General features: G+C 35.6%; 1 protein-coding gene across 3 annotated transcripts in view; it reads left to right on the forward strand.

Moving 5' to 3' along the window:
- LOC143725515 (AP-1 complex subunit sigma-2) overlaps positions 1–24,709 on the forward strand; it is a 79,381-nt gene extending 54,672 nt beyond the window's left edge. Inside the window, exons 1-14 of one of the 3 annotated variants that reach the window (XM_077217977.1) lie at positions 4,971–5,081; positions 7,287–7,423; positions 7,491–7,676; positions 10,816–11,058; positions 11,139–11,257; positions 16,604–16,711; positions 18,173–18,350; positions 18,677–18,815; positions 19,752–19,944; positions 20,043–20,196; positions 22,919–23,203; positions 23,811–23,971; positions 24,118–24,254; positions 24,415–24,709. In XM_077217977.1, the coding sequence (XP_077074092.1) occupies positions 7,300–7,423; positions 7,491–7,676; positions 10,816–11,058; positions 11,139–11,257; positions 16,604–16,711; positions 18,173–18,350; positions 18,677–18,815; positions 19,752–19,944; positions 20,043–20,196; positions 22,919–23,203; positions 23,811–23,971; positions 24,118–24,254; positions 24,415–24,559 (2,172 nt within the window). In that variant the 5' untranslated portion in view covers positions 4,971–5,081; positions 7,287–7,299 and the 3' untranslated portion in view covers positions 24,560–24,709. Of the gene's footprint in view, positions 1–4,970; positions 5,082–7,286; positions 7,424–7,490; positions 7,677–10,815; positions 11,059–11,138; positions 11,258–16,603; positions 16,712–18,172; positions 18,351–18,676; positions 18,816–19,751; positions 19,945–20,042; positions 20,197–22,918; positions 23,204–23,810; positions 23,972–24,117; positions 24,255–24,414 lie in introns of those variants that run through there. The other 2 variants (XM_077217978.1, XM_077217985.1) reach the window with 2 other exon arrangements.
- Positions 24,710–25,003: the final 294 nt, after the last annotated feature.

Genomic DNA, 25,003 nt, shown 5'->3' on the forward strand with positions numbered 1-25,003 from the left:
GCTTTAAGGCTTGATTTAAAGAAGATGCTCTTGTATAAATAATTGTATCATCTGCATAGAAATGTAATTTAGCTGAATCTATTCCATGACCTAAATCATTGATAAAAATAGAAAATACAAGAGGGGCTGAAATTGTGAGGGTGCTCCCCCCATATAGAGTCAATCTCTGCCTAGGAAATCGCCTGGTCTTAATCTGCACTGCTGTTTGTACCCGTTGTGAATACGCAGAGGCCACAAGAAGCAATTAAGTTGTTTTTTTGTTTTTTTTATCACTTTTACTCATGACATGCTATCCGGCAACAAAGGATTCCATTCATTATGCTAAGCTAAGCTAGCGTCGGCGCTGCCAGACTAAGACAATGCATGCGCTGAGACAAAAATGCGTTTGTCCACCTATTGTAATTTAGGGGAGACGGGGAATAAGCCCATTTCAAATAACGGTGGCCCGTTCCTTTAAAAGCCATCTTTGATTCATTTATTATTTATCTCAACACAAGCGTTTCTCATCTTTGCTTTACTGTCTGAAACACCTGTGTGTCGTGTGTGTGAGTCTGATAAAAGCACCCAACACACACACACACACACACACACACACACACACACACACACACACACACACACACACACACACACACACACACACACACACACACACACACACACACACACACACACTTCACCGACAATCTGATTCTGTGAGGATGATGAAAGAGGAAATGCCACTTATTATCTGTCACACTCTGATGAAATAAAAGGTTTTACTCTTCTTTGCAATTGAAGAATTTACATAAATTGTGCAACATAATAGCCAAACCCAATATCATTTACAGTTATCAGGTGTGTGTGTGTGTTTTTATTGCTCATACAGTAGCAGCAGGTGAAAACTATGAAAGCCCATTTCAGCACTGAATGAGAAAAGGAAAAGGTTAATTGCAACATTTTAATACACAATTCTATTTCACAATTTTGACCTTTTCTGTTTTTTTTTTTTACTTAATTCCTCACAATTATTGGCTTATGTCTAACCTCTGACTTCCATTCCTCTGAATTCTCATGCATATTTGGTGGATGAATGGGTCTGTCTGATCACGAAATGTCAAAATGATATCCTAAAAACTGAATTCTGTCTTCTCTTTTTCTCCAGACTGTTCATTTATATTAAAAGATTTCGAGAAAAACAGTCTGAATGGCGAGATAAAAGTTCAAAATCAGAATTGTGTGATTAAAAAGTTGCAGTTAATACCACAACTATTAATTGTTTTATAATTTTTTTTAATTAATTTTCTTATTCTGTGGTGGAAATAAGCTTCCATAAAAAGAAAATGGTTCTATATAGAATTCGGATGTTCTTTATGCCAAAAATGTTCTATAGAAGGGGAAATGTCTTGAATGATTGCATCATGCTTTCATGTTTAACTTTATTTTTCTAGTGATGAATTTTGTTTACAAGCTTTTTAATTCATATAATTTAATTAAAATAAAAAATGAATTCCAACAAAATGAATGAATTAAAACTAAATCCATAAAATGATGGAACCCCTGAAAGGTTCTGAAGCGCCTGACGGAACTCTTGAAGATTCCATATAGAATCTTTCCTTCAAAATAAGAGACGTCTTTAATTGCATGACACGTTTCTGACTTCAGTTTAATTTCTAGTTGAATCCGTTGATGAGGCGTGAATCATTCTGCAGGGTCGGACATGTGTGTGTGTGTGTGTGTGTGACGTCCAGAAGAAATGTAATTCCTGATTCAAGGAAGTTTGATTTAATAATAAAGCGTTTCCAAAGTTCCTGTATTGACTCAGAGCTTGTGGAAAAAACACTCCTGCATCTTTCATCAGTCCGTCATGTAATTATCCTCATTTTACTAATTAAATGGCTATTAAACCTTTTGGGATGTAAAACATCAGGTTTTATTTTTAATCATCAGACATAAACAGGGTTAATTTCATCTGAGACTTTTTTTCTTTTTTTTTTTACATTTTAATTTATTATTATTTTTTTATTATTATAAGTATATAGTAATTTATTATTATTATTATACTTGTATTTATTTAACAAACACTTATTAAATGTATTGTGCTTTATAAATGAAAAGTGCTTTATGAATACATTTTTAATTTAATTATAAATGTATTTAGTTGTATATTTTTTATAATTTTTTTTAATTATTATAAGTATATAGTAATTTATTATTATTATAATACTTGTATTTATTTAGCAGACACTTTTATTAAATGTAAACTATTTATTTAGTTTTCAAATAATAAAATAATATTTTTGTTCATTTAGTAAAATTTATTATGAATGTATTTATTTATTACGAATCTATACGACTACTACTATATTAAAAATAATAATAATAATTTGAATAGACTTGTATTTATTTTGCAGACACTTATTAAATGTAAAATGAAAAGTGCTTTATAAATTAATTTAATTTTAATTAAATAAAATGTTTACATTTTAATTAATTATAAATGTATTTTTATTATAAGTATAGTTATTTTTATTATTATTATTATACTTTTATTTATTGAACAGACAATTATTAAATGTAAATGAAAAGTGCTTTATACATTTTTTTAAATTGATTATAAATGTATTTATTATTAGAATATATATATATAAATATGAGTCTATAATAATTTATTGTTATTCTACTTGTATTTACTTAGCATACACTTTTATTGAATGTATTATAAATCCATTTATTAAATACATTTCTTGATGTTTTAGCATGTTTTGATCTAAAGTTTCTAAAAGTCCTTCATATTTACTTGAGTTTCACTCTTGAATCTTATTTTGCATTTAATAATTCTGGAGAAACTTTTGCTCTTTTTTACAATAACAATCAATTGAAGCCGAATATTTGCGATCCAGAAGAAGGTGGAACATCTTTGGTGGAACTGGTGTTATTAGTGAACCAGACAAAAGTGTGTAATAAAGTGTGTGTAACTGACGCACCCTTCACTCACTTATTATTCCAAACCGATGACTATAATGACACTCTTCTGAAAATTACAGGACACACACCTTCTTCATCTAATCTCATCCCTCTCTCCCTCCCTTTCACTCTCTCTCTCTCTCTCTCTCTCTCGAACACTCAAACCTGTTTCTCCCTTTTCTGTCACAGTATGGAAAACATAAGAGGGCTTTATGGAAACATGTTTATTTAATATATGTGTGCATGAGTTATCAAGGTGTGAAGCTTTAAAAGTTTAGATATGCTCACTATAGATATACGAGAAAACCTCTTCATTTGCACATAAAGTGTAAATGTTTCAAAACATGCAGCGAGATTTGTTGTTTGGGTTGAACGAGCACATTATCCGCACACTTGACGTTCAGTGTGTCGTGTGTTTGCAGGATGATATGTTTGCAGGACGTGTGTTTTCTGCAGGACGATGAAGAATGCAGGAGGATGTGGAATGGGACACACCTCGTGTTTTTTGTGTTTTGCTACAACACAATTTTTGTCGTTTTGTTCGGTAACTTTTCACTCAAAACGTGAAAAAGATTGAACTATGCGGATGATGTATTTGTTCAACATAAACTGCAGATTGTTGGTGAACGTGCCCCAGTTTTTAAACAAATTTGAAGCAAGTATGTCCAAAGTTTGCTGTGTTAGTGTGTGTGAAGTGTGTATTTGATGACTCGAGATCTAAATCGAATGCATGTTCAATGCATGTATTGATTAATCTTTATTACATTTTATTTGATAAAATCAATTCCACATGTATTTATGTTTTATTTATTTGAATTTTATTTATTAGAATAATGTGTTTATTGATTTTATTTAATGTTTATTTATTTACTTGAATTGTACTAAAATGGTTTAGCATTTATATTTTATTTATTAGAATTATATTTATTTTACTTTATTTAATACTTTTTTACATTTCATTTATTTGAATTTTATTTATTTATTAGATTAATTTGTTTATTAATTTAATTTAATCCGAATTTGATTTATTAGAATAATGTGTTTATTGATTTGATTTAATGTTTATTTATTTATTTGAATTGTACTAAAATGATTTAGCATTTATATTTTATTTATTAGAATTATATTTATTTTACTTTATTTAATACTTTTTTACATTTCATTTATTTGAATTTTATTTATTTATTAGATTAATTTGTTTATTAATTTAATTTAATCCGAATTTGATTTATTAGAATAATGTGTTTATTGATTTTATTTAATGTTTATTTATTTATTTGAATTGTACTAAAATGATTTAGCATTTATATTTTATTTATTAGAATTATATTTATTTTACTTTATTTAATACTTTTTTACATTTCATTTATTTGAATTTTATTTATTTATTAGATTAATTCGTTTATTAATTTAATTTAATCCGAATTTTATTTATTAGAATAATGTGTTTATTGATTTTATTTAATGTTTATTTATTTACTTGAATTGTACTAAAATTATTTAGCATTTATATTTTATTTATAATAATTATATTTATTTTACTTTATTTAATACTTTTTACATTTCATTTATTTGAATTGTATTTATTAGATTAATTTGTTTAATTTAATTTAATTCGAATTTTATTTATTAGAATAATGTGTTTATTGATTTTATTTAATGTTTATTTATTTATTTGAATTGTACTAAAATTATTTAGCATTTATTTATATTTTATTTATTTGAATTATATTTTACTTTATTTAATACTTTTTTTACATTTTATTTATTTGAATTTTATTTATTTATTAGATTAATGTGTTTATTCATTTTATTAAATTATATTTTATTTATTTGAATTTGATTAATTTATTAGAATCATATTTACTTATTGAGAATGTGTTTTGAATTGCCTTTGGTGATTCACAGATTTTGGGCTGCTAAATGTGTGATTCACGATGATTTGATTTTTCTGGAATATTTCCCGTTGAATAAGAGGAGGAAGAAATGTCCTGTATTTCCAGCTGTGTGTGACAGTAAGTGTCACGAAGAAGAAGGAGTGGCGATGAGTTTAAATAAGAGCCAAACTTTCCCTGAGTTCATCAACACACACACACACACACACACACACCGCAGACGCTCCGTCAGAGACACAGGTAACACTGCTACATTACTTCTACACTTTATGATGATAAACGTTACGCTTGATAGAATTGAAAATATTGCATTAAATTATGTATTCATGTTGCCATTTAAAGTTGTTTGGGTCTTTATAACATGCTTTATAACTTTAAAACAGGATAATTCTAAATATACAGGTCAAACTCGAAAAATTTGAATATCGTGCAAAAGTTCATGTATTTCAGTAATTAAGATTAAAAGGTGAAACTAATATATTTATTATATATAACTATATACATATGCATGATTATACTTGTCAGAGGACCGACATTTCTGTATTTAAAATCCTTTTTTTAATTTTTGATTTCATGTAATATTCTAATTTTCTGAGATTTTGAATTTGGGGTTTTCATAAGCTATAAGCCATAATCATCAAAATTATAACTTTTGCATGATAGTCAAATTTTTCGAGTTTCACCTGTAATTAATCTTTGATTTATATATTTTCATATATGCATTATACTTAAATATGCATGAATTTGAGAGATTTAAGAATGAAAGATATTGTAAAACATGTATTTGCACATGTTAGACGTGATGATGATGTCATGATGTTTAATGGGTTGTTATCCAGGTGTGAGTGTGTGTGAGTGTGTGTGTAAGTGGCGTCTTTGTTGCGAGTCTTTTGTGAAGAGCTTTGATAATGACTTGACGTGGGAGGTGACGCTGTCAGACAAGCAATAAACTCTATAATGATTTTATAATCGCACTATTAAAATAGTCACTGATGACAGAACTCGTCGTTAATCCCTGCATGAATTTAACAGAGAAACAGGACGACAAATATGTCGGTCTATATACAGTGCCATGATATTTCAATGAAAACTAGGAGAAATATTGATCTGTTTTAGTAATTGAACAGTTGAACACACACACACACACACACACACACACACACACACACACACACACACACACACACACACACACACACACACACACACACACACACACACACACACACACACACACACACACACACACACACACACACACACACACACACACACACACACACACAGGCACACACACACACACACACACACACACACACACACACACACACACACACACACACACACACAGAAAACCTGATGTTTCACATCCCAAAGAGATGAATAGCCACACGTTTAATTAGTAAAATGAGGATAATTACATGACGGACTGATGAAAGATGCAGGAGTGTTTTTTCCACAAGCTCATTACATTACAGGAACTTTGGAAATGCTTTATTATTAAATCAAACTTTTCTAACAAATTTTCAGGAATTACATTTCTTCTGGACGTCACACACACACACACACACACACACACACACACACACACACACACACACACACACACACACACACACACACACACACACACACACACACACACACACACACATGCAGATGGTGATGAAGACTCAAAATATTCATGTTGTCAACTAAATTAAACTTAAACCGCTTTTAAGCAGAAGCCTTTGGATCAAAATAATAATAATGTTTAATTTCTATTGTAAGGCATTCAGATCCTTAACAAAGAACACATCATGACGACCGCAGAAAGCCAGACATAGAAAATAGTTTTAAAATCTCGATAAACCAATTTGGACATTAGTACATCCACATTTTCCTCTGTTAGTCTATTATGTGACAACTATTTGAAGATCAAAATAATGTAAACCCGGAATTAAATAGAACGATGTGTTTTCATAATTATTTATACATTTATACATGTGTATAAATAATTAAACAATATGAAATAATTTAGTACATTTATTTATTTTTATTATATTTATTTAATATATTTTTATTTTATTTATTAGACTTTCATTTATTTATTAGAATTAAGTTATGTCATTTAATATTTATTTATTCATTAGAATTGTATTTATTTTATTTAATGTTTTATTTATTGGAATTATTTATTTATTACCATGTTAGTTCATATTTATTTATATTTTGTTTAACTTTTATTTGAGATATATATATATTACAATTTTAATTTATATTGCATGTATTTGATTGATTTTTTTTAAAATTTGTTCATAAATGCATTTCTTTATTTGTTTATGTATTTATTAAATTATATCTTTATATTTATTGTCTTAATATATATTTATTTGTTTGTTTGTGTATTTATTTATGAAAATGAATTTAACATATTAAGGTATTTGTTTTCTCTTGATTTTTCAGCTAACCCGTAGAAATGTCTAGCTCAGTGCCCACCACTACTAGCGGTCCCGTCGCAGACGTGCCTACGACCACACCAACGTCTGCAACGTCTGCATCGTCTGCGTCTGCGTCTGCGTCTGCTAGACCGGCTGCTTTAGGTGAGGATGAGGAGGAGTATTTCAGACTTCAGTTATTTGACTGTATCTAAACCTCTGTGTTCCTCAGACACGCTTCTGACGGTGCGCTCCGTGGATCTCCTGAAGTCCAGAGATGGGCCGAACCGACGCGAGCATCACACAGACTCTTACCTCAGCGACAACCTGATCGTGCGCAGAGGACAGAGCTTCCAGATGTGGATCGAGCTCTCCAGACCGTTCAACAGCAAAACAGACAACCTGCAACTGCAGCTGAGTGAGTGTTTGAGGAGCATTCTCACACTTTAGTGTTCCTCAGTGTTTGACGCACTTAACCACCAATACACAAATAAAGAAAGAAATGATTTGTGGTTGAAATGTAAAAAAGTAGCAAATCCCTTCCTCGCGGGTCAATTTGAGCTCCTTAGGAATGAATGGAATGCGCGGAATGCACATAGAAAACCTAAAAATACTTCGAATTCATGCAAAATGCTAAAACTTCACCAAAAAAATCATTTTATAATGTCTACATCTGAATGCAGACTGAAGTGACTTTATGGACCCAGAGGAACAGCTCATTTGCATATAGAGCTATAAGGCCTTCCAGAGTCATGAAATATCATGTTATATTATTCTTTTTTCACACAAGGTCTGCGAATACACCCAATGTAAGATATTTTGAGCTGAATTAAAAGGGTTATGCATGAAATTGTAAGTTATTTTGAATTTAAGTTGAAAGAATGTGAGAAATGTTTGTATTATTTATAATATTTATAAAGGTAAAAAAAAAGTATTATCAAAATGAAAGAGAATAAGCTTTCTGGGAAAAAAAAAGGTATAATTTTAGGGCTTAAAATAATGTGTGTGTAATGTTAGGGCTTAGATCCATCAGAAGCGTGTCTTGGGGCGGCAGTGGCTCAGTGGTTCATCTAGGTTCTCTACAAACCAGAAGGTTGGTGTTTCGATCCCCGGTTCCACTTGACCAAGTGTCGAGGTGTCCATGAGCAAGACCCCCGGGAACCCCAGCTGTGTGTGTGTGTGTGTGTGTGTGTGAGACACCTAACCCCAGCTGCTCCCGACGAGCTTGATGGCGCCTTGCATGGCTGACACCGCCGTCGGTGTATGAATGAGTGAGTGAATGGGTGAATGAGAGGCATTATGTAAAGCGCTTTGGTGGCCATTGGGTCTGTGAAAGCGCTATATGAATGCAGTCCATTTACCATTTAGATATGTGTCACAAAGTGTGAGGGAAGGATAAATCTGTTTCACAACAGTCATTATTTTCAGTTCCATCTCACTTCACCCGTTAAATATCTGTGTTTATCCTAATCTGACACAAGCTAAACACACACACACACACACACACACACACACACACACACACACACACACACACACACACACACACACACACACACACACACACACACACACACACACACACACACACACACACACACATAACAGACTCACGCCCGGACTTGTCTGCATTCCCTCTCACTGTTTGTTTTGAGTTTAAGTTCATTTTTTCTCCATTACTGCAATATTTCATTCTCATTCAGTGAACGCACTTCTGGCTTTGCATAATTGAATCACAAGAGTTCTTGAACGACAATTATCTCACACCTAGAGTCAGAAACACCTTTAAAACCAGTAACAGAAGAACCAGAATCAGCATCAGAAGAACAATCCCAATCAAAGTCTGAATCTGATCCGAGTTCAATCCGAGTCAGTAAATATTAGATGTCAGAATCCGATAATGCTGTGCATTTAAAGCCGTTGTGTTTCTTGTGTGTGAAGTCTGTGTGTACTCAGCCGTCACTCATAAAACACACACCAGAAACCACAGCATGTTTTCATCCGGAGTCGGATGCGTTAACATGGATTGCTTGATACATAAGTGTGTAACAAAGAGAGAAAGATGGCCAGACATTCTGACAGTTAGTTTAATTATCTTTCTCTTTATTCCGCTGACGGATGAATCTATTCATCACACTTGAATCTGGATCCTGATGGTGTGAGTCATGAAGTGCTTGGTTTCGGGCCAGGACTAGTTATGATGTCATCCAATCCTGCTGCTTCTTTATTAATCCATGATACTTATGATTATTATTTTCAATGTTGAAAGCAGTTGTGCTGCTGCTTCATATTTTTGAGGAAACCGCGATACATTCATTTTCCAGGATTCTTTGATGAATAGAAAGTTCTAAAAGAACAGCATTTATTTGAAATAGAATCTTTTGTAACATTATAAATGTCTTAACTGTCACTTTTGAACCCCCACTATCCCGCAGTAGTGTGTGTGTGTGTGTGTGTGTGTGTGTGTGTGTGTGTGTGTGTGTGTGTGTGTGTGTGTGTGGCGCAGTTGCGGGCGAACTCCTCTTGAAAAGGAATGCATTAGACACCGTTTACCAGTTTAAACGCTTGCAGAAATAAACACTTGATCACATGTTGGAGAACAGAAGAAGAAGATCTTGCGTTCAGGTGTTCAGGAGCGGTTATCAGCACATGTGAAGAGTTTGAACTCTTTCTTCTCTGTGTCAATCTTTCCCTTTACACGCCTTTGAATGCAAAACTCATGTTTTATTTTGTTTTATGTTTTATACTTGTTTAATAAATCCAAATGTAGTTGTATGAAGTTATTATTATACAAACCAAAGGAATGATCATGCTACAGATGCCAGAAAAAATGCTTGTCTCTTCTGTTTTTGTTGCATATCTAATTATTATTATAATAATAATCATTTAAATTAATAATATCTAAATAATAACATGTACAGGTGAAACTCGAAAAATATCGTGCAACAGTTCATTTATTTCAGTAATTCAACTTAGAAGGTAATATATAACTAATATATTATAGAGACTCATTACATGCAAAGTGAGATATTCCAAACCTTTATTTGTTATAATTATGATGATTATGGCTTATAGCTTATGAAAACCCCAAATTCAAAATCTCAGAAAATTTGAATATTACATGAAATCAATTAAAAAAAAGGATTTTAATTACAGAAATGTCGGCCCTCTGAAAAGTATAATCATGCATATGTTTATAGTTATATATACTAAATGTATTAGTTTCGCTTTTTAATTTGAATTACTGAAACACATGAACTTTTGCACGATATTCAAATTTTCACCTGTATGTAATTTTCAAAGTTTCACCTGTATGTATGCATGCATGCATGTATGTATGTATGTATGTGTGTGTGTGTGTGTGTATATACATACATAGAGGCCTAAATATGTTCCGAATTATCTAGTAACTACTTGAGAGTAGTTTTTTCACTGGATACTTTTTTATCTTTGCACATTTTATTTTTTTGGGATTCTTTGAATAGAAAGTAAAAAAAAGAAGCATTTATCCTATTTGAATAGAATCTTTTATTGTAACTGTAACTTCTCCTCCTCAGGTTCTGTGGTCACAACTGGGATCCTCATCTCTGTCCCGCTGGTGGACGAGCTGGAAGACAACGGCTGGGAGATGAAGATCGTGGAGCAGAAGGACACGCGTGTGCGTGTGTCGGTGAACACCCTGTCCAGCGCCTCCATCGGCCGCTACATGATCAGCGTGGTGTCCTTCTCTCATAGGAGGAAGCTGGTGTTCCCCTGCGCCCCGAACGACCTGGTCCTGCTCTTCAACCCCTGGTGTGAAGGTACGGGCCCAACACACACACTCCGGCTTCTTTTACAGCACTGAAGTAACACTACTGTACCTACATCTGTCTTTCCTCAGACGATCCCGTGTACTTGGATAACGAGGCGGAAAGAAAAGAGTATGTTCTCAACAGCATGGGCAGAATTTATTACGGAACCGAGAAGCAAATTGGAGCCAGAACATGGAATTATGCGCAGGTGTGAAAACACACAAGTCCATTACAGAGAGTGACATGTATTATTATTATTGCTGTTATTATTATTACTACTATTACTACTGCTGTTAATATTATTATTATTATTATTATTATTATTATTATTATTAGTAGTAGTATTATTATATTTTAATATTTTTTTATTGTTCCACATTTATTATTATTATTATTAGTAGTATTATTATATTTTAATATTTTTTTATTGTTCCACATTTATTATTATTATTATTAGTAGTAGTAGTGGTAATATTGCTATTATTAATATTATATTTTTAAGTGATTTAAATTTTTTCCCATTGCTATTATTTGTATTGACATTATTATTATAATTATTTTTTATTTATTTTTTATTATTTACTATTATTACTTTGATTATCTTGTTATTTTTTTTAAACATTTTTAAAAAGTCTTTTTACATTATTATTATTTTCATTTTTATTGCTATTATTTTAATTATTTACAATGTTATTATTATTAATAATATAATTATTATTTACATTATTATTTTTATTATTTTTGCATTTTTCTTTATTTGGTGCAATATAATAACACATAACAAGGCAATAAGGAAGCATTTCTGATTAAACAGTATGACAATTTAAATTTGCCATACTTTAATTACTTAAATTCATCTAATGCTCGAAACGGAGTGGCCAGAAGTCAGACTTATTTAAACACACCCCGGTCAGTTACAGGTAAAAGGAAAAGAAAAAAAGAAAAACAAAGGTAGCTGCTTCCTTAATTATATCAACAGTGGTAACCATAATACATACACAGCGTGTGAATATACAGTTATAATAATACCAAGAATGGTAATCAGAATACCTACAAGGTAAGATAACAGCCTATGAATACATAGATACATCTATACAATTATAGAGATACTAACAATGGTAATCAATCAGAATATCAACAAGGTAAGATCACACAGCCTATAAATACATAAATACAACACCGCACAATGATACCCCTTCCTCCTTGTACTCTGACAAGACCTTCTGTTTATAAAGTGCTTTAAATGGATGAATGCTTTGACATTGTTTGTGTTCAAGCCTCAGACTATTCCACAGTTTAACTCCACACACAGTTTACCTCCACACACAGTTTAACTCCACACACAGTTTAACTCCACACACAGTTTAACTCCACACACAGTTTACCTCCACACACAGTTTAACTCCACACACAGTTTACCTCCATACACAGTTTAACTCCACACACAGTTTAACTCCACACACAGTTTAACTCCACACACAGTTTACCTCCACACACAGTTTAACTCCACACACAGTTTACCTCCATACACAGTTTACCTCCACACACAGTTTACCTCCACACACAGTTTAACTCCACACACAGTTTACCTCCATACACAGTTTAACTCCACACACAGTTTAACTCCACACACAGTTTAACTCCACACACAGTTTACTCCACACACAGTTTACCTCCACACACAGTTTTCCTCCACACACAGTTTAACTCCACACACAGTTTACCTCCACACACAGTTTACCTCCACACACAGTTTACCTCCACACACAGTTTAACTCCACACACAGTTTACCTCCATACACAGTTTACCTCCACACACAGTTTAACTCCACACACAGTTTACCTCCATACACAGTTTAACTCCACACACAGTTTAACTCCACACACAGTTTAACTCCACACACAGTTTACTCCACACACAGTTTACCTCCACACACAGTTTACCTCCACACACAGTTTACCTCCACACACAGTTTACCTCCATACACAGTTTAACTCCACACACAGTTTAACTCCACACACAGTTTAACTCCACACACAGTTTACTCCACACGCAGTTTACCTCCACACGCAGTTTACCTCCACACGCAGTTTAACTCCACACACAGTTTACCTCCACACACAGTTTACCTCCACACACAGTTTAACTCCACACACAGTTTACCTCCACACACAGTTTAACTCCACACACAGTTTACCTCCACACACAGTTTAACTCCACACACAGTTTACCTCCACACACAGTTTACCTCCACACACAGTTTAACTCCACACACAGTTTAACTCCACACACAGTTTACCTCCACACACAGTTTACCTCCACACACAGTTTACCTCCACACACAGTTTAACTCCACACACAGTTTACCTCCACACACAGTTTACCTCCACACACAGTTTACCTCCACACACAGTTTAACTCCACACACAGTTTACCTCCACACACAGTTTACCTCCACACACAGTTTACCTCCACACACAGTTTAACTCCACACACAGTTTACCTCCACACACAGTTTACCTCCACACACAGTTTACCTCCACACACAGTTTAACTCCACACACAGTTTACCTCCACACACAGTTTAACTCCACACACAGTTTACCTCCACACACAGTTTACCTCCACACACAGTTTAACTCCACACACAGTTTAACTCCACACACAGTTTACCTCCACACACAGTTTACCTCCACACACAGTTTACCTCCACACACAGTTTAACTCCACACACAGTTTACCTCCACACACAGTTTACCTCCACACACAGTTTAACTCCACACACAGTTTAACTCCACACACAGTTTACCTCCACACACAGTTTACCTCCACACACAGTTTAACTCCACACACAGTTTACCTCCACACACAGTTTACCTCCACACACAGTTTACCTCCACACACAGTTTACCTCCACACACAGTTTACCTCCACACACAGTTTACCTCCACACACAGTTTAACTCCACACACAGTTTACCTCCACACACAGTTTACCTCCACACACAGTTTAACTCCACACACAGTTTACCTCCACACACAGTTTAACTCCACACACAGTTTACCTCCACACACAGTTTAACTCCACACACAGTTTACCTCCACACACAGTTTACCTCCACACACAGTTTAACTCCACACACAGTTTACCTCCACACACAGTTTACCTCCACACACAGTTTACCTCCACACACAGTTTAACTCCACACACAGTTTACCTCCACACACAGTTTACCTCCACACACAGTTTACCTCCACACACAGTTTACCTCCACACACAGTTTAACTCCACACACAGTTTACCTCCACACACAGTTTAACTCCACACACAGTTTACCTCCACACACAGTTTACCTCCACACACAGTTTAACTCCACACACAGTTTACCTCCACACACAGTTTAACTCCACACACAGTTTAACTCCACACACAGTTTAACTCCACACACAGTTTACCTCCACACACAGTTTAACTCCACACACAGTTTACCTCCACACACAGTTTACCTCCACACACAGTTTAACTCCACACACAGTTTAACTCCACACACAGTTTACCTCAACACACAGTTTAACTCCACACACAGTTTACCTCCACACACAGTTTACCTCCACACACAGTTTACCTCCACACACAGTTTACCTCCACACACAGTTTAACTCCACACACAGTTTACCTCCACACACAGTTTACCTCCACACACAGTTTACCTCCACACACAGTTTAACTCCACACACAGTTTACCTCCACACACAGTTTACCTCCACACACAGTTTAACTCCACACACAGTTTACCTCCACACACAGTTTACCTCCACACACAGCTTAACTCCACACACAGTTTACCTCCACACACAGTTTAACTCCACACACAGTTTACCTCCACACACAGTTTAACTCCACACACAGTTTACCTCCACACACAGTTTACCTCCACACACAGTTTACCTCCACACACAGTTTAACTCCACACACAGTTTAACTCCACACACAGTTTAACTCCACACACAGTTTACCTCCACACACAGTTTAACTCCACACACAGTTTACCTCCACACACAGTTTAACCCCACACACAGTTTAACTCCACACACAGTTTACCTCCACACACAGTTTACCTCCACACACAGTTTAACTCCACACACAGTTTAACTCCACACACAGTTTACCTCCACACACAGTTTAACTCCACACACAGTTTAACTCCACACACAGTTTAACTCCACACACAGTTTAACTCCACACACAGTTTACCTCCACACACAGTTTAACTCCACACACAGTTTACCTCCACACACAGTTTACCTCCACACACAGTTTAACTCCACACACAGTTTACCTCCACACACAGTTTAACTCCACACACAGTTTACCTCCACACACAGTTTACCTCCACACACAGTTTAACTGCACACACAGTTTAACTGCACACACAGTTTAACTCCACACACAGTTTACCTCCACACACAGTTTAACTCCACACACAGTTTAACTCCACACACAGTTTACCTCCACACACAGTTTAACTCCACACACAGTTTACCTCCACACACAGTTTAACTCCACACACAGTTTAACTCCACACACAGTTTACCTCCACACACAGTTTACCTCCACACACAGTTTAACTCCACACACAGTTTAACTCCACACACAGTTTAACTCCACACACAGAAACTCCACACACAGTTTACCTCCACACACAGTTTAACTCCACACACAGTTTAACTCCACACACAGTTTACCTCCACACACAGTTTACCTCCACACACAGTTTAACTCCACACACAGTTTACCTCCACACACAGTTTACCTCCACACACAGTTTACCTCCACACACAGTTTACCTCCACACACAGTTTACCTCCACACACAGTTTAACTCCACACACAGTTTAACTCCACACACAGTTTAACTCCACACACAGTTTACCTCCACACACAGTTTACCTCCACACACAGTTTAACTCCACACACAGTTTAACTCCACACACAGTTTAACTCCACACACAGTTTACCTCCACACACAGTTTAACTCCACACACAGTTTAACTCCACACACAGTTTAACTCCACACACAGTTTAACTCCACACACAGTTTACCTCCACACACAGTTTACCTCCACACACAGTTTACCTCCACACACAGTTTAACTCCACACACAGTTTAACTCCACACACAGTTTAACTCCACACACAGTTTACCTCCACACACAGTTTACCTCCACACACAGTTTAACTCCACACACAGTTTAACTCCACACACAGTTTAACTCCACACACAGTTTAACTCCACACACAGTTTAACTCCACACACAGTTTAACTCCACACACAGAAACTCCACACACAGTTTAACTCCACACACAGTTTAACTCCACACACAGTTTAACTCCACACACAGTCTGAAACCAGACTCAGTCGGAGGGCCAGTTCTCCTTTACATTATTATTATTAGTATTTCCATTATTATTATTAATATTACTATTGCTATCATTATTATTGACATTATTATTACTATTACTGACATTATTGCTGTTGTTATTGTTTGGTCAGTTTGAGCAGGATGTCCTGGAAGCGTGTCTGTTCCTGATGGAGAGGGGTCGGGTCGCGATGACCGAATGGAGAGATCCGATAATCGTGTCCAGGATGATTTCTGCTCTGGTGAGTCTCATTCACAGGACATGGACATCATGCATTCATAAACTGTCTAAACAACTGAGTCAAGTTATGGTTTAAACAAATATTACAGTGATTTTATGAATATATAGTATAGTTAAAACTTTCGGGGTGGGTACCATTATTTTAATGTTTTTGAAATAAGTATTTTATTCTGACCAAGGCTGGATTTATTTGATCGAAAATACAGTTAAAATTATAAAATATTTTTCCAATTTAGAATAACTGTTTTCTATGTGAATATATAGTAAAGTGTAATTTATTCCTGTGATCAAAGTTGAATTTTCAGCATCATTACTCCAGTCTTCAGTGTCACATGATCCTTCAGAAATCCTTCAGTGCTCATCCAAAATGAAACTTGGGTCCGGCGTTCCCCAATTAGTCCAAAATGCAGCTGCACGCCTCCTCAAAGGAAATCGTAAATTTGAACGTATTACTCCGGTTCTGATCTCGCTTCACTGGCTACCGATTAAATTTCGAATAGATTTTAAAGTCTTGCTTTTTGTTTTTAAATCTTTACAGAATTTAGCTCCCCAGTACCTATCTGAACTGCTTCACCCAGATCATAAGTCAAGATCCCTAAGATCGGGGGATTCAAACTTACTCTCTGTCCCTAGGACCAGATTAAAAAATAGGGGTGATCGTGCTTTCGCAGTTTATGGACCCAAGCTATGGAATAGCCTACCCTCAAATATCAGATCTGCCCAAACTCTGACACTTTTTAAAACTTCTCTGAAAACGCACCTTTTTTCATTAGCTTTCAATGCACCTTGATGTGTCCGTCTTTTCTCTGACGTGTAATTGTTGGTTTCGTGCATGTATTGTCTACCCTTTTTTATTGCTTTTTAAGCACTTTGGTCAACGTCAGTTGTTTTTAAATGTGCTATACAAATAAAATTGTATTGTATTGTATTGTATTGTATTGTAAATCATTCTAATATGATGATTTGATGATCAAGAAACATTTATGATTATCATCAATGTTGAAAACTGATCAAATTTCTGTGGATACAGTGATGCATTTTATTTTTCAGGATTCTTTGATGAATAGACTGCTCAAAAGAACAGCATTTATTTGAAATAGAAGCTTTTTTAACATTATAAATGTATTTACTGTCACTTTTGATCAATTTAATATGTCCTTGCTGAATATAAGTATACATTTTTTTTTAAAAACAGAAACATTGTTAATATTTGAAATCACCAAAAACAAACGTGGCCTATCATGATAGCTCCGCCCCTAAATTCACAAACACTCTATCAAGCACTGGCACCTCCCCGTCATGAAAGGACACGCCCCCCTCACTGCTGATTGGCTAGAAGTTTGTTGTGGCGCTCGGTCCGATCCACTTTCAACAGCGTTTCTCAGAAACCTCTTTAAGATGTCCGATTCCACAACTAAAAAGCACCTGTTTTGAAAAGGTTTCCTCCTCTTCTCTATGACAGGTGAACTCTAATGACGATCGAGGAGTGCTGATGGGTAATTGGTCGGACAGCTATGAAGGCGGGACTTCTCCCACCGCCTGGACCGGGAGCGGGGACATTCTGAAACAGTATTACAAGAGTGCAGGAAAACCCGTGAAGTTCGGCCAGTGCTGGGTCTACGCTGGAGTCACGACCTCTGGTACGAGCATAACCTCGGTTGTGTTTGTGTCATAAATCATTTGCATTGATAATATGCAATGCATTAATGCATAAAAACATCTTCTAAAAGACTGAATGTAATTAAGCAGTCTGCCAAAACCTACGCTAATGTGTATGCAAATCAGACGAGAATGATTGGCCAGCGCGTGATTGTTGTGATAACCGTCAGTCCTCAAGGGGGCGCTATAAATATAAAAAACCTGGGAAAGTTTAAGAGAACTTCACCATTGTGTCAGCAACTTGTTCTCCTTTCATAAAGTGTATAAATGTGTTTGTAATGCGCTTCTCTTTCTGTTTCTCTCTCAGTGTTGAGATGTCTCGGTATTCCGACTCGGTGTGTGACCAACTTCAGCTCAGCCCACGACACGGATCTCTCAATGACCACTGACATTTACATTGATGAAAAGATGGAAATAATTAAAGACAAGACCACTGATTCTGTCTGGTACGATAAAAACAACCATCCATCAATCAATATCACATGGTCCTTTCATGATTGGCATTAATTTCATCAGTGTCACTTTATAATTACTGTGTGTACATTTTTAAAAACATTTTTTAGGTTATGTTTTTTTGGTTTTCTTATATAGAAGTGATCATTACTGACATATCCATGAATATCAGACATTTCTGCATCCCATGACTTTTATGTTAAACATTAGAAGCAAAAATTGCTTTTTTAAATTATTATTGTGAGAAATAATAGATATTTTAAATTAACAATTATCTACTAAAACCTATATCTAATATATAAACTATAGAATGAAAAATAGCTATTTGTTTACTTGAGTTTCTTTTTAAAATCAAATTTAGTTTAAAAAAAAAAGATTTAATTTAAATTCAATTGAAAAAGTTCAATTTCATATATATTGGATTAATATTGTCGTTTATTTAGTGTTTATCAATATAAAACCAGGGGTTTTGAACTGTATTTAGAGGTGTCCCAAAGAAATACAGATTTATATTTATATGAACAAGTATCTAATATAAAACCTAGATTTAATCTTTAACCCTTTAGAATTAAAAATAACTAGTTGTGATTTATGGGGAACGAAACTTTACCTGAGTTTCCATTTAATGTAAATTAAAAATATTTATTTTTTAAATATTTTTTGTGCATTTACTTCGTTGTTTATTTAGTGTATTAAATGTAGGGTTTTTACTGTATTTAGGGTTCTCCAAAGTTTTAATAATGATTCAATGAGATTCAAACCAGAAAATAAAACCGCTCATATAATATTTAGTTTGACCTCCGTTGGCTGATGATAAATATTCTTATGCATCACATTTAACTTTCAAATACTGACTTATTTTATGGCCTATTTTATTCGACTTTATTTGTGTAAATTGCCGACTGCCAATAAACTCTGTTCCTGTGTAGGAACTTCCACGTGTGGAACGAGTCGTGGATGACCCGGCCGGACCTGCCGATGGGTTACGGTGGATGGCAGGTGGTGGACGCGACCCCTCAGGAGCCCAGCCAGGGTTCGTACCGCTGCGGCCCCACTCCCGTCTCCGCCGTCCGCAACGGACAAGTCAGCCTGAAATTCGACGCGCCGTTCGTCTTTGCCGAGGTGAAGCCTTTGCCTTTTTTTACCCTCATTTGCTCATTTTGAGCATTGTATTCAATTTGAGTCAAAACATCTACTGAACTCGCTTCACTGTGTCTCAGGTGAACAGTGACAGGATCTACTGGCAGAAGAAACCCGATGGAAGTTTCAGTCAGGTCAGCGTGGAGAAGAACACCATCGGCCAGCGCATCAGTACCAAAGCTGTGGGATCGGAGGCGCGCATGGACATCACACACCTCTACAAATACCCAGAGGGTAACAAAACTAATGCATCTTTGTCCAAAACCTCAATCTATTTCCTGTAAAGCATTTTAAGGAATCATAGACGCATGTTTCATTATTATCATGCATCTTTAATAGTAGTAAACTCTAAAATAATAACCCATTTCCATGCATATTTATATTCATACACATGCATAACTATGCATATTTAATTACTGTAATAATAATAATCTTAATTTGTATACAGTAGCACCTTTCATTCAAGCAATGCAGCTCAAAGTGCTTTACAATACAAAAAACATTGACAAGCAGCATTGAAGATGAGACTCACTTTATAATAACAATAAAAAATATCAAATTAAAATGAGAATGCATAACAAAAGATTGAAATTATAAGTCATAATAAAATAAACACAAAAAAAATACAATTACATACAAAATATTTCCTTTCTCAGCATTTTTGTCTTGTTTTCCAGTACAAACATCTAACAATTATTAAATCTAGATACGTTTACTGGAGAAGGACAATTAGTTAAGTCTTGATTTCTTAAAAAATTATCTGAGTTAATTAAGTAAGTTTATGCTTAAAACAAGAAAAATATCTGTCAGTGGGGTCAGAAAAATACCTAATTAAAAGTGAAAACAAGATCATTTTTCTGACCACACGGGCAGATCTTGTTTCAAGCGTAAACTCACTTAATTTTGATATTATTTCAGAAAACTAGACTTATAGCTAGATTCTTTCTCAAATAAACATATCTTAATTTAAGGATTTTTAGATATGCAATGGAAAACGAGACAAAAGTACTTAGTAAGAAATGCAGTTCTGCGTTCAAATCAGTCACTGGTTGCATTCCCATATCAGGTTCACTTGGATCCCTATGTTGGCAGCACACTAGTCAAGTCATCTTTATTTATATAACGCTTTACACAATACAGAATGTTTCAAAGCCGCTTTACAGTGATAAAAGGGAAATTATGCATTTTGGCTGTTGTTTAGCTAAAGTCAGTTTAGTGTTAATTCAGTTCCATTGAAAAGATCATCAATTATTACATTATTTAAATTTATCCTAAAAGCATTTCTGCAAAAAATGATGTAATCGTCCAGCTCAGTTTAGTTCTCATACAACATTGTCAGTACATTCAGATTAATAATATTGTTGAACATTTAGTGTCCCCAACTAAGCAAGCCAGAATTGGCAAGGAAACCAATCTCCATCAGGTGACAGAATGGAGAAAAAACCTTGGGAGAAACCAGGCTCAGTCGAGGGGGCCTGTCCTCATCTGGCCAACGAACAAGCATGGTATCATTATGATTCAGGCAACATCACAAGTCAGAGTTCAGATCAGGATCGGTTGCTTTCAAATATTCACCCAGTTCCTTTTACTTGAAGATCGATTCATCACGCTTGTATGGAGCTGAAGCTGCCCATAGGGTCTGTAGGGAGGACCTGTCTGGTTCTTGTGGTCTCTGCTGAGGATCTTCACAGGGATTGTCTAGTAGACACGTTCTCTGCTGACATTCAGGGATGTGCTTTGGTTGTGTCTAGGTGCAGGTCCACCATCTGCCGGCTGACTACAGTAACCTCGGGATAAGACAGACAGACTAATATTAGCATAGATGTCATTCTTCTTACAATGTAACAAGTATGTTGGGTGTTTTAGGAAGTGTTCCCGGTTTCAGTTAATATGCAGCCTAACCATCATTAAACTGATTTGATTAATAGAAATTGATTATGTGGTATGTTAATGCCAGGTTAAAGAGATTGCAATAGACGTGAAGGACTGTAATGCATTGAGAGCTCGCTCAAGTACTGGGAAGTTAAACTATTTGGTGCTTTGTAAATAATTAGCAAGATTTTAAAATGTATGTCATGTTTAATAGGTAGCGAAAGCAGTGTTGACAGAACCGGGCTAATATGGTCATACTTCCTGGTTCTAGTAAGAACTCTAGCGGCTGCATTTTGGACCAGATGAAGTTTGTGTATTAAGCGTGCAGGGCAACCACCCAGTAGAGCATTGGAATAAGCTTGCCTTGATGTCATGAACACATGAACTAACTTTTCTGCATTTGTAATTGAGAGCATATGTCGTAGTTTAGATATATATTTTAAGATGGAAGAATGTGTTTTTACAGATGCCAGAAATATGGCTTTCAAGGGAAAGATTGTTATCAAAGAGCACACCCAGGTTCCTAACTGACGACAAAGACTTGACAGAGCAGCCATCAAGTGCTAAACAGTGTTCTAGTTTATTAAGAGTTTTTTTGTCCAAAACATTTTATTGCTGTTTTTTTCTGAATTAAGTAGCAGGAAATTACAAGTCATCCAAATTTGTATGAATTCCGTTAATTTTGTGAATTGGTATGTTTCGTCAGGGCGCAAAGAAATATAGAGCTGAGTATCATTAGCGTAACAGTGAAAACTAATGCCATGCTTCCTAATGAAATCTTCAAGGGTAGCATGTACAGGGTGAACAACAACGGTCCTAGTACTGAGCCTTGTGGTACTCCATACTGAACTTGTGAATTTGAACCATACCAGTGCAACTCCACTAATGTCAACATAATTTCCAGTCTATTCACAAGAATGTTGTGGTTGATAGTTTCAAATGCGCGAGTGTGCTCATCATACCACAGCTTTGAACTATTTTCCTTAATCCTCTAGTATTTGGAACCAAGCTAATACTCCAACTCTTAAATAAAATGCAGCAACTCACACTCCTCATTCTCTCCCCTTATCTTCCTGTCTCTCAGGTTCGGAGGAGGAACGCATTGCTGTGGAAACAGCCAGTCGCTTCGGCTCCAAGCCGATTCTGTACCCATCATCCACCGAAAACGACGTGAGCATTGTGATAGTCATGGACGGGGAAGGACCTCGTATCGGTGGAGACGCCAAACTCTCCATCGTCCTGAAGAACAAGAGCTCAAAGCAGCGCACGGCCAGCCTGCTGTATGAGGCGCTGGTCATGTACTACACTGGAGTGCTGAAAACCACCGTGAAGAAGGACCAGATTCCTGTCGACCTCAAACCGCTAGAGAGTGAGTGATCAAGATGCTGTTCATGTACAGAAATATCTATTTAAAATTCTATTCATAAGTAAGCTTTATATGGTCTGAACTAAACCCCACTGAACCTTTTTGTGATGAATTTGAACACCGACTGCAAATCAGGCCTCATCATTAAGTGTTTTTTAACAAATCCAACTATTAACATTCTGGGTGACAATTGAGAAATTTTAGAGGAACAAAAACCCCTAAAAACTGCTAATGACAACATAAATTTGCATTAATTTTTTAGAGCGCAAAAATATAATGGCCCAAAATGCATTGTTTGCCTTATAAATGTTCAGCCCCCACCCCCACCCCCCACAACACCAGTTAGTCATTAACCAATTATGCTTGATTAATTACTGGAATATGAGCACAAAAACGTTGCATGGAAGCTCTTCAGTTGAACACGCATAGGCCTATTAACATTTACACTACATTTTCTGCCTTTTATAATCCCAGTTTGTTCCTCATTTTTGATGTAGGATGGAATCGGAGGAATATGAGGATATATATATGAGGCATTTTATAAATATTTTAATTACACACAGTTGTTTTATCATTGTCATTAATGCCATGTTCCCTTGTCTCCCTTCAGCCAAGACTATTCCCTGGACTTTGCTGTATAAGGAGTACATGAATCATCTGGTGGATCAGGGCGCTCTGATGCTCACGGTCACCGGACGGGTCAATCAGACCAAACAGATTCTGGCCACACAGTTCAACTTCAGACTGCGCACTCCAGACCTCATTATCACTGTACGCCAATGAGACTCTAGTTGTGACGTGTAACATGCACATCATTTTTTGTGATTTTTTTTACTTTTACTTAAATACAAACACTACAGGCAAATTCAGTTCATCACAAAAATAATCTACATCTGTTTGTGTTTGTACTGTTTCAGCCTCTAGGGGACGCTGTGGTGGGTAAAGAGTTGACGGTCAAGATCACGTTCCAGAACCCGCTGTCACAAGTGTTGAAGAACGTTTTGTTCCAGATAAAGGGAATGGGAATGCAGAGCGCCAGAAAGATCCCGAAAGGGTAAGACTTTCAATGTTTAACAGCAGTTTCATTTCAGCTGTGACGTGTTCATGCACAGTAGATAGGCCTATGCTTCAAAACATAAATTGTACTTCATTAAATATGTTATCTAAAGAGGGAAAAGCTTCCAGAGAGTTGATATTGTCTTTGTGTCTGTCAGTGATGTGGAGAAGCTTGCGACGGTTACACTGATGGAGAAGTTTGTTCCCACCGTCTCCGGCTCTCAGAAGCTCCTGGCATCGATGGACTGCCGTCAGCTCACTCAGGTGCACGGATTCGCTGATATTGTGGTCAAAGCAAAGTGAAAGACACTGTCATTGTAAAGCCTTGTCATGCTCTTGCTTCTCTTGAAGAATATGTACTAGATTTAAGTATCATCTGGATTGGATAATAATTCAGTATTTTCTTTCACACTTCATGTAATTTAACAATAAAGATCCTCCATGTCTTAATTATATCCTGTCTGTCTGTTGTAATGTTTATGTGAGCAGATATCCACATATATGCATGTATTTGCATAACAATTGGCAAGCTGTTTAGTTTTTTTTCTCAATATCAGTTTTAGAATTGAACGCTTGTCTTGATTCAGATGCTGCAGTTATTACACTAATTCAATTCAATTCAAATTTATTTGTATAGCGCTTTTCACAATACACATTGTCTCAAAGCAGCTTTACAGAAATTGCATTTCGGAAATGTACATAGAAAAATACAGTTAGTTAATCAAGTATTAATTTATGGCATAACAT

The sequence above is a fragment of the Siphateles boraxobius genome, unplaced genomic scaffold (genome assembly GCF_051911475.1).
Source record: "Siphateles boraxobius isolate OS27281-9 unplaced genomic scaffold, OSU_SipBor_1 77, whole genome shotgun sequence".
Classification (NCBI taxonomy): Eukaryota; Metazoa; Chordata; class Actinopteri; order Cypriniformes; family Leuciscidae; genus Siphateles; species Siphateles boraxobius.